Source organism: Anarhichas minor, unplaced genomic scaffold (assembly GCF_050575085.1).
Source record: "Anarhichas minor isolate MPS153535 unplaced genomic scaffold, ASM5057508v1 ptg000058l, whole genome shotgun sequence".
Classification (NCBI taxonomy): domain Eukaryota; kingdom Metazoa; phylum Chordata; class Actinopteri; order Perciformes; family Anarhichadidae; genus Anarhichas; species Anarhichas minor.
In genome coordinates this window covers 4,236,857-4,247,910 of record NW_027466504.1, presented here as the reverse complement: position 1 = coordinate 4,247,910, position 11,054 = coordinate 4,236,857, and the positions used below count along the sequence as shown (strand labels likewise).

The 11,054-nt window shown below is 42.9% G+C and overlaps 1 protein-coding gene across 1 annotated transcript; it reads left to right on the top strand.

The window, feature by feature from the left end:
- The first annotated feature begins 3,335 nt into the window (after positions 1-3,335).
- LOC142932979 (3-hydroxyanthranilate 3,4-dioxygenase-like) lies at positions 3,336-8,367 on the top strand. Its single transcript, XM_076077109.1, has 10 exons — positions 3,336-3,421; positions 3,574-3,652; positions 5,001-5,084; positions 5,222-5,328; positions 6,422-6,511; positions 6,597-6,640; positions 6,745-6,890; positions 7,948-8,016; positions 8,112-8,194; positions 8,295-8,367. The coding sequence occupies exons 1-10, from the start codon at positions 3,336-3,338 to the stop codon at positions 8,365-8,367; spliced, it is 861 nt and encodes a 286-aa protein (XP_075933224.1).
- The last annotated feature ends 2,687 nt before the right edge of the window (positions 8,368-11,054 follow it).

Below are 11,054 nucleotides of genomic sequence, written 5' to 3'. Positions count from 1 at the left end.
TATCATCTTTGTAAGATAAAGTTAAATAATGTCAAAGAACTGCAGAACACAGCGTCGATAGTTATTAATAATCTTCTAACACTGTGCATAAATCACCAAGTATGATCTTAGTTTTCATATCACTCATCCTGGTCGGCGACTTCAACATCCAGACTGATAAGTTAGAACCTCTTATTTCCTTCCTCTCCTCCTTTGACCTTGACCACTCCTCTTCTCCTCCTACCCACAAGGCCGGCAACCAGCTGGATCTTATCTTCACCAGACACTGTTCTACTGCTAACCTCTCTGTCACTCTGTCACTCCCATCCAGCTCTCTGACCACTAATTCATGTCCTACTCCCTCTCCTCTCCCCTTTTACTTCCTCCACCTACCCACATGGTTTCTACCCATAGTCATCTCCGCTCCCTCTCTCCCGCTGATCTTTCTTCTTCTGTTACCTCTGCCCTCCCTGACCCTGAATCCTTCTCTCTCCTATCCCCTGATACTGCTACTGATCTTCTCCTCTCCACCTTTTCCTCTTCTTTGGACAACCTCTGTCCCTTCACGTCCAGGCCTGCACGGCCAACTCCACCTGCCCCATGGCTGTCGGACTCAGTGCGTACTGATAGACGGAGCCTAAGAGAGGCTGAGCGTAGTTGGAGAAAAGGCAAACTCCCGGGGGACCTTCTTAACTTCCAATCTCTTCTTTCCACTTTTTCCTCCTCCCTATCTACTGCTAAAGCTGCTTTCTTCCGCTCTAAAATCCTAACCTCTGCTTCCAATCCTAAAAAACTCCTCGAAACGTTGTCTTCACTCCTAAACCCCCACCCCCTCCTCCTACTTCCTCCCTTCTCCCTGACGATTTCGCCAACTTCTTTGACAAGAAGGTAAACAATATCAGATCCTCCTTCTCTCAGCCCCCCTCTCCCTGTCCACCCTCTCCCTCTCTACCCTCTCCAGCTCTTCCCCCTCAGCTCTCCCTCCCCTCCCCATGCCCCATCTTACCCTATCTTGCTCCCCTCTCCCCCAACGAGGTCCTCGACCTTGTTACATCTAACCGCCCCACCACGTGCTCCCTTGACCCGATCCCCTCCCCTCTTCTTCAGTCTATTACAACTGAACTCCTTCCTTTCCTCACCCACCTCATCAACACATCTCTTGTTTCAGGATGCTGTCCCACGGCTTTCAAGACTGCCAGAGTCACCCCCCTTCTGAAGAAACCAACACTTGACCCCTCTGATGTCAAGACCGGTTTCTCTGCTTTCTATCCAAAACACTTGAATGTGCTGTTTTTAACCAACTGTCTTCCTATCCCCACCAGAACAGCCTCTTGGACCCCCACCAGTCCGGGTTCAAAGTGGGTCACTCGACAGAGACAGCCCTCCTTGCGGTGACAGAGTCGCTTCACGCAGCGAGAGTGAACTCTCGCTCCTCTGTCCTGATTCTCCTGGACTGGTCTGCGGCATTTGACACGGTGAACCACCAGATCCTCCTCTCCACCCTCGAGGGGATGGGCGTCTCAGGATTTGCACTCTCCCTGTTAGCATCCTACCTGACAGGTCGATCCTACCAGGTGGCATGGAGGGGGGCCGTGTCGGAACCACGCATGCTGACTACGGGGGTTCCACAAGGTTCAGTCCTGGGCTCAGTCCTTCTCTTCTCGCTCTGCAGCATCTCTGGGTTCTGTTATTCGCTCGCATGACTTCTCTTACCATTGTTATGCTGATGACACCCAGCTGGTCTTGTCATTGCCCCCCGGTGAGACTCAAGTGGAGGCACGCATCGCTGCGTGCTTGGCTGACATCTCGAAGTGGATGACGACACACCTGAAGCTGAACCTGGGCAAAACCGAGCTACTGTTCCTCCCGGGGAAGGGTTGCCCGCACCGAGACCTGTCTATCACCATTGACAATACCGTGGTGACGCAAACTCGGACTGCGAGGAACCTGGTTGTGACCATGGATGACCAATTGTCATTCTCAGTAAACATTTCTTGTCATCCCCCGCCTGGACTACTGCAACTCTCTACTTGCCGGAGCCCCGGCGTCGGCCAACAGACCGCTGGAGCTTGTCCAGAAAGCTGCAGCTCTCCTGGTGTTCAATCGCCCCAAGTTCTCCCACACAACTTCCCTTCTCCGTTCTCTACACTGGCTACCTGTAAGAGCTCACATCCAGTTTAAGACTCTGGTGCTAGCCTACAGGGCAGTGAAAGGAACAGCTCCTTCCTATCTCCAGGCCATGGTCAAGCCCCACACCCCCGCCCAACCACTTCGCTCTGCTGCCTCGGGGCAATTGGTTGCCCCGTCGCTCAGAGGTCCCTGCGGCCGTTCAACCCGGTCACGGCTGTTTTCTGTCCTGGCCCCTCGGTGGTGGAATGAACTCCCCACTGACATCAGGACGGCAGAGTCGCTGCCCATCTTTCGACGCAGGCTGAAAACTCACCTATTCAAGAAGTACTACCCTGAGACTTCTTCCACTCAGCACTTATTGTATTCGTATTAATTTGTTGCACTTATTACATTAGTTTGTTTCTGCACTGTGCAGTTGCTCTGGTTCATGCTCTTAGATGCTTGTTTGAAAAAGGAGATGCACTTATGACTTCTGGTGACTAGTAGTTCTCTTGAATACCTATGTTGAATACACTTACTGTAAGTCGCTTTGGATAAAAGCGTCTGCTAAATGACTGTAATGTAATGTAACAAGTTCTGCGAATACCCCGGTGTAGTGAACTCAAACTATTTTCTTAATCTGTTCACTCTGTATTTGTGTGCACAGTCATATAGCTGCAAATGTTACATTATATTTTTATAATATTGTTTTCTCTATAGTTTCACTTGAAGCTGCTGGGCTCATTTTGCAATTAATTGAGAAAATTACTTTTTATCTGTGCAGTATTACATTTACACAGTAGTATACAAAATAAGCTTTATATGGTTAGTTCAAATATTTATTGGATTACCAGAAAACAGAAAGAATTTATTTTATTTTTTATTTTATTTTTTTCATGGGGCAATGTTTCAGCTTAAATGTGAAATTTGGTTTTATATACAATATAATATAATATTTTACTCAATATCTTATCAAAATGCACAATTGCGTAAGCACAGTGGCTGTTGCCAGCCTGACCTCGTGAGTGTTACAATATATTCCAATCTGTCCACATTGTGTTACTTATTATCACTGTGCAAGCGACCTTTCATCTGTTCTGGGGAGCTGAACTCCTCCCCCCTCCACACTATACAGTCACTTCTGTATTTTAGACTTTCAGTGTCAGTCACATTGTTTGAACTGCTCAGACCAGCAGAGTCAGAGAGATTTAACACTGCGCCACAAAGCCCAATCAGTTTGAAAAAAAATGAGCAACCAATCTCTTGTGAACGTGGAGAACTGGATTGCAGCGAACGAGAATGCTTTCCTGCCACCAGTGTGCAACAAGCTCATGTGAGTAGTTTCACTTTGGATGTCCGAGCAACATTGTTGCTTCTTCTTGGATTGCAGGATGACCAATCAGTGCAACTTTAAAAGTCAGATTTGAAAAATCTCTTCAAATCACGTGTCAGAGTACCGAACTGTCTTTAATTCCTTTCTATCAGGCACTTTTCCCAGTTGATCATCATGTTTGTCGGAGGTCCCAATACCAGGAAGGATTACCATATAGAGGAAGGGGAGGAGGTGAGAGAGAAGTACTCATTTCAGCCTTCAGTTCTCCATTTACCTGCTTTACATTCACAAACTCCAGCTCACAGTTAAAGTCCAGATGAAAAGAAAAAGAAAATACTTTTTTTTTCTACCCTTTTAGACCCCCAGGCATATTGTGGAATTATTTACTAATATGTGAATTTTTCTTTTACAAAAAGTAAATTCTTTGTATATTTAAATCCAATCATCTTCTCTGAATGTAAAACTTACAGTGCGCTTACAGTAGTTAGTTTCAATTTCATCCAATAATATCGTCCTTTCATAAATATATCTGCGATGTTTAGCAACTAGGGAGGTGTGTGTGCAGCCCACAGTCCTCTGTAGTTCTTACACTCTAAGCCCGCCCACTTTATAGCGGTCCAATCAAATGTGAAATATTTGACACCGCCCTTCCCCAACAAACAGGGCAACGTCCACCACACACTGTTGTTGTTGGCATCCTGTGATGATACTTGGCTAACATTTTTAGACCTTTCTGCACCATCCCAGATATTTACATAATCATGTCTGATGAGAAAATGATGTAATCAATGCAGAAAAAAAACAGGGATATGGACTTTTTTAATCCACATATTCTTCATCTTTCAATTTCAAACCTGGAGCATACATTACCCACAATGCATCGTGACCACCGACAGTTCATTCGGGGGTTCGGGTGCGTTATGCTAGCAGTGACTAATGTAGCCTCGAGCCGCTAACCTCAAGTAGAGATGATCATTTTCAAACCTGTAGTCTTCAGGCCTCAACCTGCCTCAAGTGACATCACACGAGGCAGGTTGGGCCTCAAGTGACTTCACTTGAGGTAATCTATCAGACTTCAGCTCCCTCTGGAGCAGGGCGCAACCGCTGGTTCTAAAAAAGTGAAGCCAGTGAGGAAGTGCCTTTAACTTGCATTCTCTCAAATGTCCATCAGGGGGCGACTCCTCTGGTTGCATAGAAGTCTATGAGAAAATGACTCTACTTCTCTCTTGATTTATTACGTCAGTAAACATGAGTTTATGGTCTCAATCTCTAGTTTTATGACTTCTTCAATACAGCATGATGTTCATTTAGTAAATGATGGTCCATTTAGAGTCAAACAGACCATAAAGCAGGGTATGTTTTAGGGTATGGCTACCTTGTGATTGACGGGTCAATACCACAGCGTTGTGTTCTTTTCTTGGAACTTTGACACAGTGTGTTTTCAGTTTTCAATTTCAATTTTGGTCGCCTAAAAATGTCTTATTCAGCTTCCGGTTGTACTTAGCTCAACCCTCTCGCGTCACGCCTGCTTGCAAATAACCAAGACGGCAATAATCTCATGATATTTCTTCTTTTATAGCTGTTCTACCAGGTGAAGGGAGACATGTGTCTGAAGGTGATAGAAAATGGGAAACACAAGGATGTGCACATCAAGGAGGGACAGGTAAGCTAATAATTCAAGATTTCACATTTACGATTCTGCAGTGCACCTTCGGCGGTAAAACGCGTGCGGTGAACTTTGCCTCATCCACACCGTTTTGCTCCGACAATCTGCATTCCATTCTTTTCTTCCTCCTTTAGATGTTCCTGCTGCCGGCTCGGATCCCCCACTCCCCCCAGAGACAGGCCAACACTGTGGGACTGGTGGTGGAGAGGAGACGGCTGCTGACTGAGACCGACTGCCTGAGGTTCACTATTTCTCCTTCTCGTCTTCTCTTCTCACATCTTCTTAAGCAGCATAATAGCAGGGCATAGAGGACAAAATAAAAAATAAAAAAACAACTGACAAATTACAATTAGAGGAATATCATAACTTTTGAGTTTCAGCTTGTTTTAATTCCTTGTTTAAAACAAAAGAGCAGTTCTGAGAATAGGTGACACTCAAACCAAAACTATTTTCCATTTGCAAAATCTGCAAATTTATGCTCCAAAACGTGTTGTGTTCTTCAAAAGCCTTATTATAATTTTCAAAATCACAACTTTGTGTCTAAAAGGGGAAAAAAAGCCCTCATTCATGACAGAAAAATAAAAAGTAACCATCTTTTACAAAACAGTGCATTAAATCACAAGTTCCAACCTGAGGTCATTTAGTGGCGATACACAAAACTGAAAATATTATCTGCTTCCCAAATATCCTGTTTGTGAATTACATTAGGTCATAGACTTTTATCCACAGAATCTAAACTCTCCCTGCTCAGGCACCTTAGATAAAAAAAGAAGTTTGTGTGACAACTCCTAGCCTTAGCATGACTGCAGTCATGTTATTACAGGCCAATTCCATGAGCTGAGTAAGTTACCTGCTACCTTCTAGAACACACAGTTCTCTTCACTGGGAACAAGATTAGAAATACAGCGAGAAGAAGACACTGATCTGAAATTAGAGGAAAAAAAGAGTATTTTCCGTGATTAAAGTCGTACATTTACGAGGAAAATATTTAAATATTCTCTGAGATTATAAAATAAGATTTCCAACGGAAAAAGTTTTTTTCTTGTAAATTTACCACTTTAATCTCAGAGAATATCGTAGATTTTTCTTTCGTAAATTTACGATTTTAATCTTAAAAATGAATTCCTCCTCCTCCCACTCCGTCCTTTTTTGTTAACCTGCAATGGCCATATTATGTCATTGTGTAGAACACAGTTGGCATAAATGCATCAAATCAGACGTGCAATACAAAGAATCTCAGACGGACACTGTGTCCAAATAAACCACAGCATTCAGCGAGAGAGTAACGGACATGTAAGAGCAGCATTAACATGAGCGTGTGCTGGTGCCTTCAGGTACTTTGTGGACAACACCACCTGCACCCTGTTTGAGAAGTGGTTTTACTGTGAGAATCTGGGAACCCAGCTGGTGCCAATAATCAAAGAGTAAGACATCTTCCCTTCGATACACTTACAAACAGTCTCCATCAGATCAGGTTATATTTGTTTTTGACGCAGTTTGTCGTTGTAGGTTCATGGCATCAAAGCAGGCCAAAACAGGAAAGCCTGATTCAAGTGAGACATTTCTTTTGATTCCTGTAAAAAAAAAAGTCTAATCTGAAGTCTGATCCCTGTCCGTTTTAAACTGGTGTCACCGTGCTTGTCTTTTGGGTGAGCAGGCGAAGTCTTCGGAGAACCCCCGTTCCAGCTGAACACCATGAACGTGATGTCCCCTTTCTCCTTCAAAGACTGGCTGGACAAGCAGAGGCCGTCCCTGTCCGGCAGCAGTCCCATCGACATGTTCGGAGCTCAGTTTGAGACACAGGTACCGTGAATCACGTCATCACATGGGCTTTTGTAAAGGTCTCAGAGTTTCAACTTCTTGTTTTATCAAGTAACATGTGTATTCAAATTGTTGAATACTGAACATCTTGCTCAAAATGTTATTCTTGTTGACGTATTATTTTATCAGACAGTTGCTGATTCAAATAATAATTTGATCTATTTCAGACTGTTTGATTCAGACAAAGCTGTTGTAGTTTTATCAATGAAGCCCAAAATCACAAATTCCTAATATGTACAACATATGTCGCCCTCCATCCTTAAACCCCTAGATTCAGATAGGAAATGCTCTCCTTTTAACCAACCAAGGTTTAAAGAGGAGATGCATCATATAATTGGGGTGCCACACATGCGCAGTGAACTCCGGTCTGCACCATAGACTGTACATAAGAAGTGGACGTAGTCAATGTAACATCACCCATTGGTTTGTTGACTGCGGTTTTGAAGCCTCTGGTGGCATTTTGGCCGTCGCCATCTTGTTTTTTTGCAACCAGTGAACTGAAGTGACCATATTTGGACTGCAGAGGAGTGACGTAATGGTAGAGACGTTGTATACGGCTCTGGTAGCGATCTGTCAATCACAAGGTAGCCCCGCCCTTAAGCATACTCCGCTTTATGGTCTATTTGACTCTAAATGGACCATAACTTACTAAATGAACATCATGCTGTATTGAAGAAGACTTGAAACTAGAGATTGAGACCATAAACTCATGTTTACAATGTTTACTGAGGTAATAAATCAAGAGAGAAGTAGAGTCACTTTCTCATAGACTTCTAATATAAAACGAGATTTAGTGGAAACCGTGTTTATATTTCTTAAAGTAAGATACAAAAAATGAATAAATCAGGTCTCATATTTGCAGTAGTAGCTGAAACTTGTGTAGCATAGTGTCCATTTTTTAACCATGACCTGTTGACCTGGAAACAAAAATAAAAGTCCTTTGGTGTCATCATAGACGAAAACATGTTACAGTGGATTTGATTGTAAATGTACAAGTTGTAGATGATGATGATGATGTTCTGTCTTGTGTCCATGACAGGTGATGGTGTTTGGACCCGGGCTGACGGAGACGTCCGTGCGACAAAGCGACGTGTGGATCTGGCAAATGGTATGTTGCACTAAATGTGCTGTTCCTTCCTGTAGCCTCACACGACCAACCAGCAGATCTGTCTGAGATCATTGTCGTCTTTCCTCGTCTCTCAGGAGGGATCTTCGAGAGTTACTATGAACGAGCAGGAGTTCAGTCTTTCTGCAGGAGACAGTTTACTCGTTCCTGAACAGAGCCAGTAAGTCAATTCTGTAATTTGGCTTCATGTATATGAAGATGTGGTTTTAAAAGAGCTGATTTGGCAGTAATAACCTCGCATATGTTTTTTTCTTCTGTAGGTACCAGTGGCAGAGAGATGAGGGGACAGTTGCCCTGTTTGTGGTCCAAAACCCTGAGCGGAAGAGACCCTGAACATCACATGCCAAGTCACGCACAGATGACATTACATAGTATTCTGTGTAGACGTGGAGAAGACCTCAATAGTAATGAGTAGTACATACAGGAAGTATAGTCAATTAAAAGTACAAATTTTAGTTAAAAGCTTCATTCTTTGTACCTATTTCAGTATTGATAAACGCCGTGGGCTATTGCAATTTAAAAAAATGTAATTGTGAATTGCATTTCCAGTCCAACTGCCCCATAAACTGATACGCAATGTAGATTTTTAAGTCAGGCTGTTCTCATATAACGTTCGTAGCTATGCCTATGAAAGTCAATGCGCTGTAATTCCCAAGATATCCCATGATATCAATTTGTATAAAATCCACGTAATCATGAACCACGATGTATAAAGGCAGCAGAAACCCACACAGAGCGTAATGGTAGGTCAAACAAAAAACGGTCTCTCACCCAGGAGACCCTCGTTCGTGCGCCGTGTGAAACGAGAAGTCATCTTTGATTTATTTGTCAAGTAACTTCTGTACTGAAGTAATGCCTCTTCCGTAGTTATTACAACCCAAGCCACAATCTTTTCCGAAACCTAACTAAGTATTTCACGATCTTTTCTTGAATACAATTAAGTATTTCACAATCTTTTACAAAACCTAAGTAGTTTTGTTGCCTAAACCTAACTAAGTATTTCACGATCTTTCACGAAACCTAAGTAAGAAACCTAACCAAGTAATTTTGTTGCGTGAACCTAACTTAGTTGTTTCCTGTGAAGATGGAAGTTTCATTTGAAAAGACAGAATGCGTGTCACAGAAATGAACACGTGTTGCACTGGACTTCTGTAGGAAAGCGCGCAAAAAAATGCAAAGTAGCTTTTTTTCGTAAGATATCACATGAGCTGTTGTATGAGGATGCGCTGAAGTAGAAAAGAAAATCACTTTCACTACTATTAACCTAAGAAATGTCCAGACCACGCGCCACAGTTACAGTCCTAGTGTAAGAACCTGTAAGGAGGGGTTAAGGCTTCCATTAGTTTTACAAACAATCACCATGTCGTCAAATGATATTCATGGGTTGCATGCCAAGTTCATCTTGAACAGTTCTTATTCAATCAACACCATGTGCTTCTGATGGGCTTTGACTGGACAGGATTTTAGTCTGTGATTGGAGGTCTTTTTCCACTGAAATATGACACTGTTCCAGTAGTAACATTAGAGGCTTGTTTTCGATACAAATCATACATATGGATCACATATCAAGGCCTGCTATTTGTGTGATCATGGACAGTGTAGTGGCCATTTGTCGACTTCATCCAACTTAAACAAACAATACTCAAACGCCACTGATGCACCGTGGTCGGTATTTTTACGCAGCCAGAAGAGAGTGGATTGTCCATGCAGGATTCCGATTTTTGTGTTTATTGAATAAAGCAAATAAACGAACAAACAAACGAACTAACAAAAACTCCTGTTGTGCTGTCTCTCCTGTGATGTGATATGCTGGTAAAAACTATACGCCCACCCCGGTGCATGCTGGTCCTATCCTTCTACTCATATATATAGCAACAGGTGCCCACAGTAATTACCCAAAAAACAATATAACTAAACAAATTACTATTAAAGAGAAAAATAATCTTAATATATAAAACATCTACAATAATTAAACAATACTACTTATAAATGAAATAACAAAATACAATATCAAATAAATAGCTCCAACATTCCGGCCCCTAATTGTGCATAATATCACAATTATTATTCTCAAACGAGCTATTCCTACAATAAACATGACCTAAAGTTAATCTTCTTCTTGACACCTACAACAAACAAGAAGAGAAAGATTAGAGAGAGAGAAAATAGAGGTAGAGAAAGATAGAGGTGGAGAAAACATCAGTCCATGATGTTTAGTCTGCTGCTTCCAATAGCAGACAGAGCTTCGTCACCGGCCTCTCCAGAATGCTGGTCCTGGTTTGAAGTCGCACAGACCGTACCAGCCCCTTTGTATCTGGTCTTGCATCCAAAACTTTCCCCATTATCCAAGATCCTCTTGGAGCTGTGGTGTCCGCAACAAGGACAATGTCTCCAGCAGTGAGGCTTCTTCTTGGCCTTGTCCATTTTTGTCTCTCTTGCAACATAGGTAGGTACTCAGAGATCCATCTCTTCCAAAAGAGTTCAGCCATGTACTGTATTTGCTTCCACCTTTTCCTGCTGTATAGATCACTTTGATCGAATAGTCCTGGTGGCATGATTGGTTTGCCTTTTAACATTAGAATGTGGTTTGGTGTGAGAGCTTCGAGGTCATCTGGGTCATCTGAGACTTTTGTGATGGGTCTGTCATTTAGAATTGCTTCAACCTCACAGAAAATAGTCTGGAGTCCTTCATCGTCCAGAATTTGCTGTTGAAGCACTGAGGTGAGAACACCTTTCACGGAACGAATCAGGCGCTCCCAGATGCCGCCTTGATGGGAAGCTGCTGGTGTGTTAAAGTTCCATTTTATGCCATCCTGGACCAAAGCCCTTTGAATTTTGCATGATTCAAAACAGCCAGACTTTCCTTCAGCTCTCGGTTGGCTCCAACAAAGTTTGTGCCATTATCAGACCTGATAGTGGAGACTGCACCTCGTCTACAGATGAACCTTCGTACTGCATTTATACAGGAGTCTGTGTCCAGTGTATATGCCACTTCCAAGTGCACAGCACGACTGGTAAGA

What these genes read in the sequence shown, in the direction of transcription:
- LOC142932979 (XM_076077109.1), top strand. Translation starts at nt 3,336, where the DNA reads ATGAGCAACCAATCTCTTGTGAACGTGGAGAACTGGATTGCAGCGAAC. An exon ending in TGCACATCAAGGAGGGACAG is followed by an intron (nt 5,085 to 5,221) that starts GTAAGCTAATAA and finishes TTCCTCCTTTAG; the next exon opens with ATGTTCCTGCTGCCGGCTCG. An exon ending in AACAGGAAAGCCTGATTCAA is followed by an intron (nt 6,641 to 6,744) that starts GTGAGACATTTC and finishes TTGGGTGAGCAG; the next exon opens with GCGAAGTCTTCGGAGAACCC.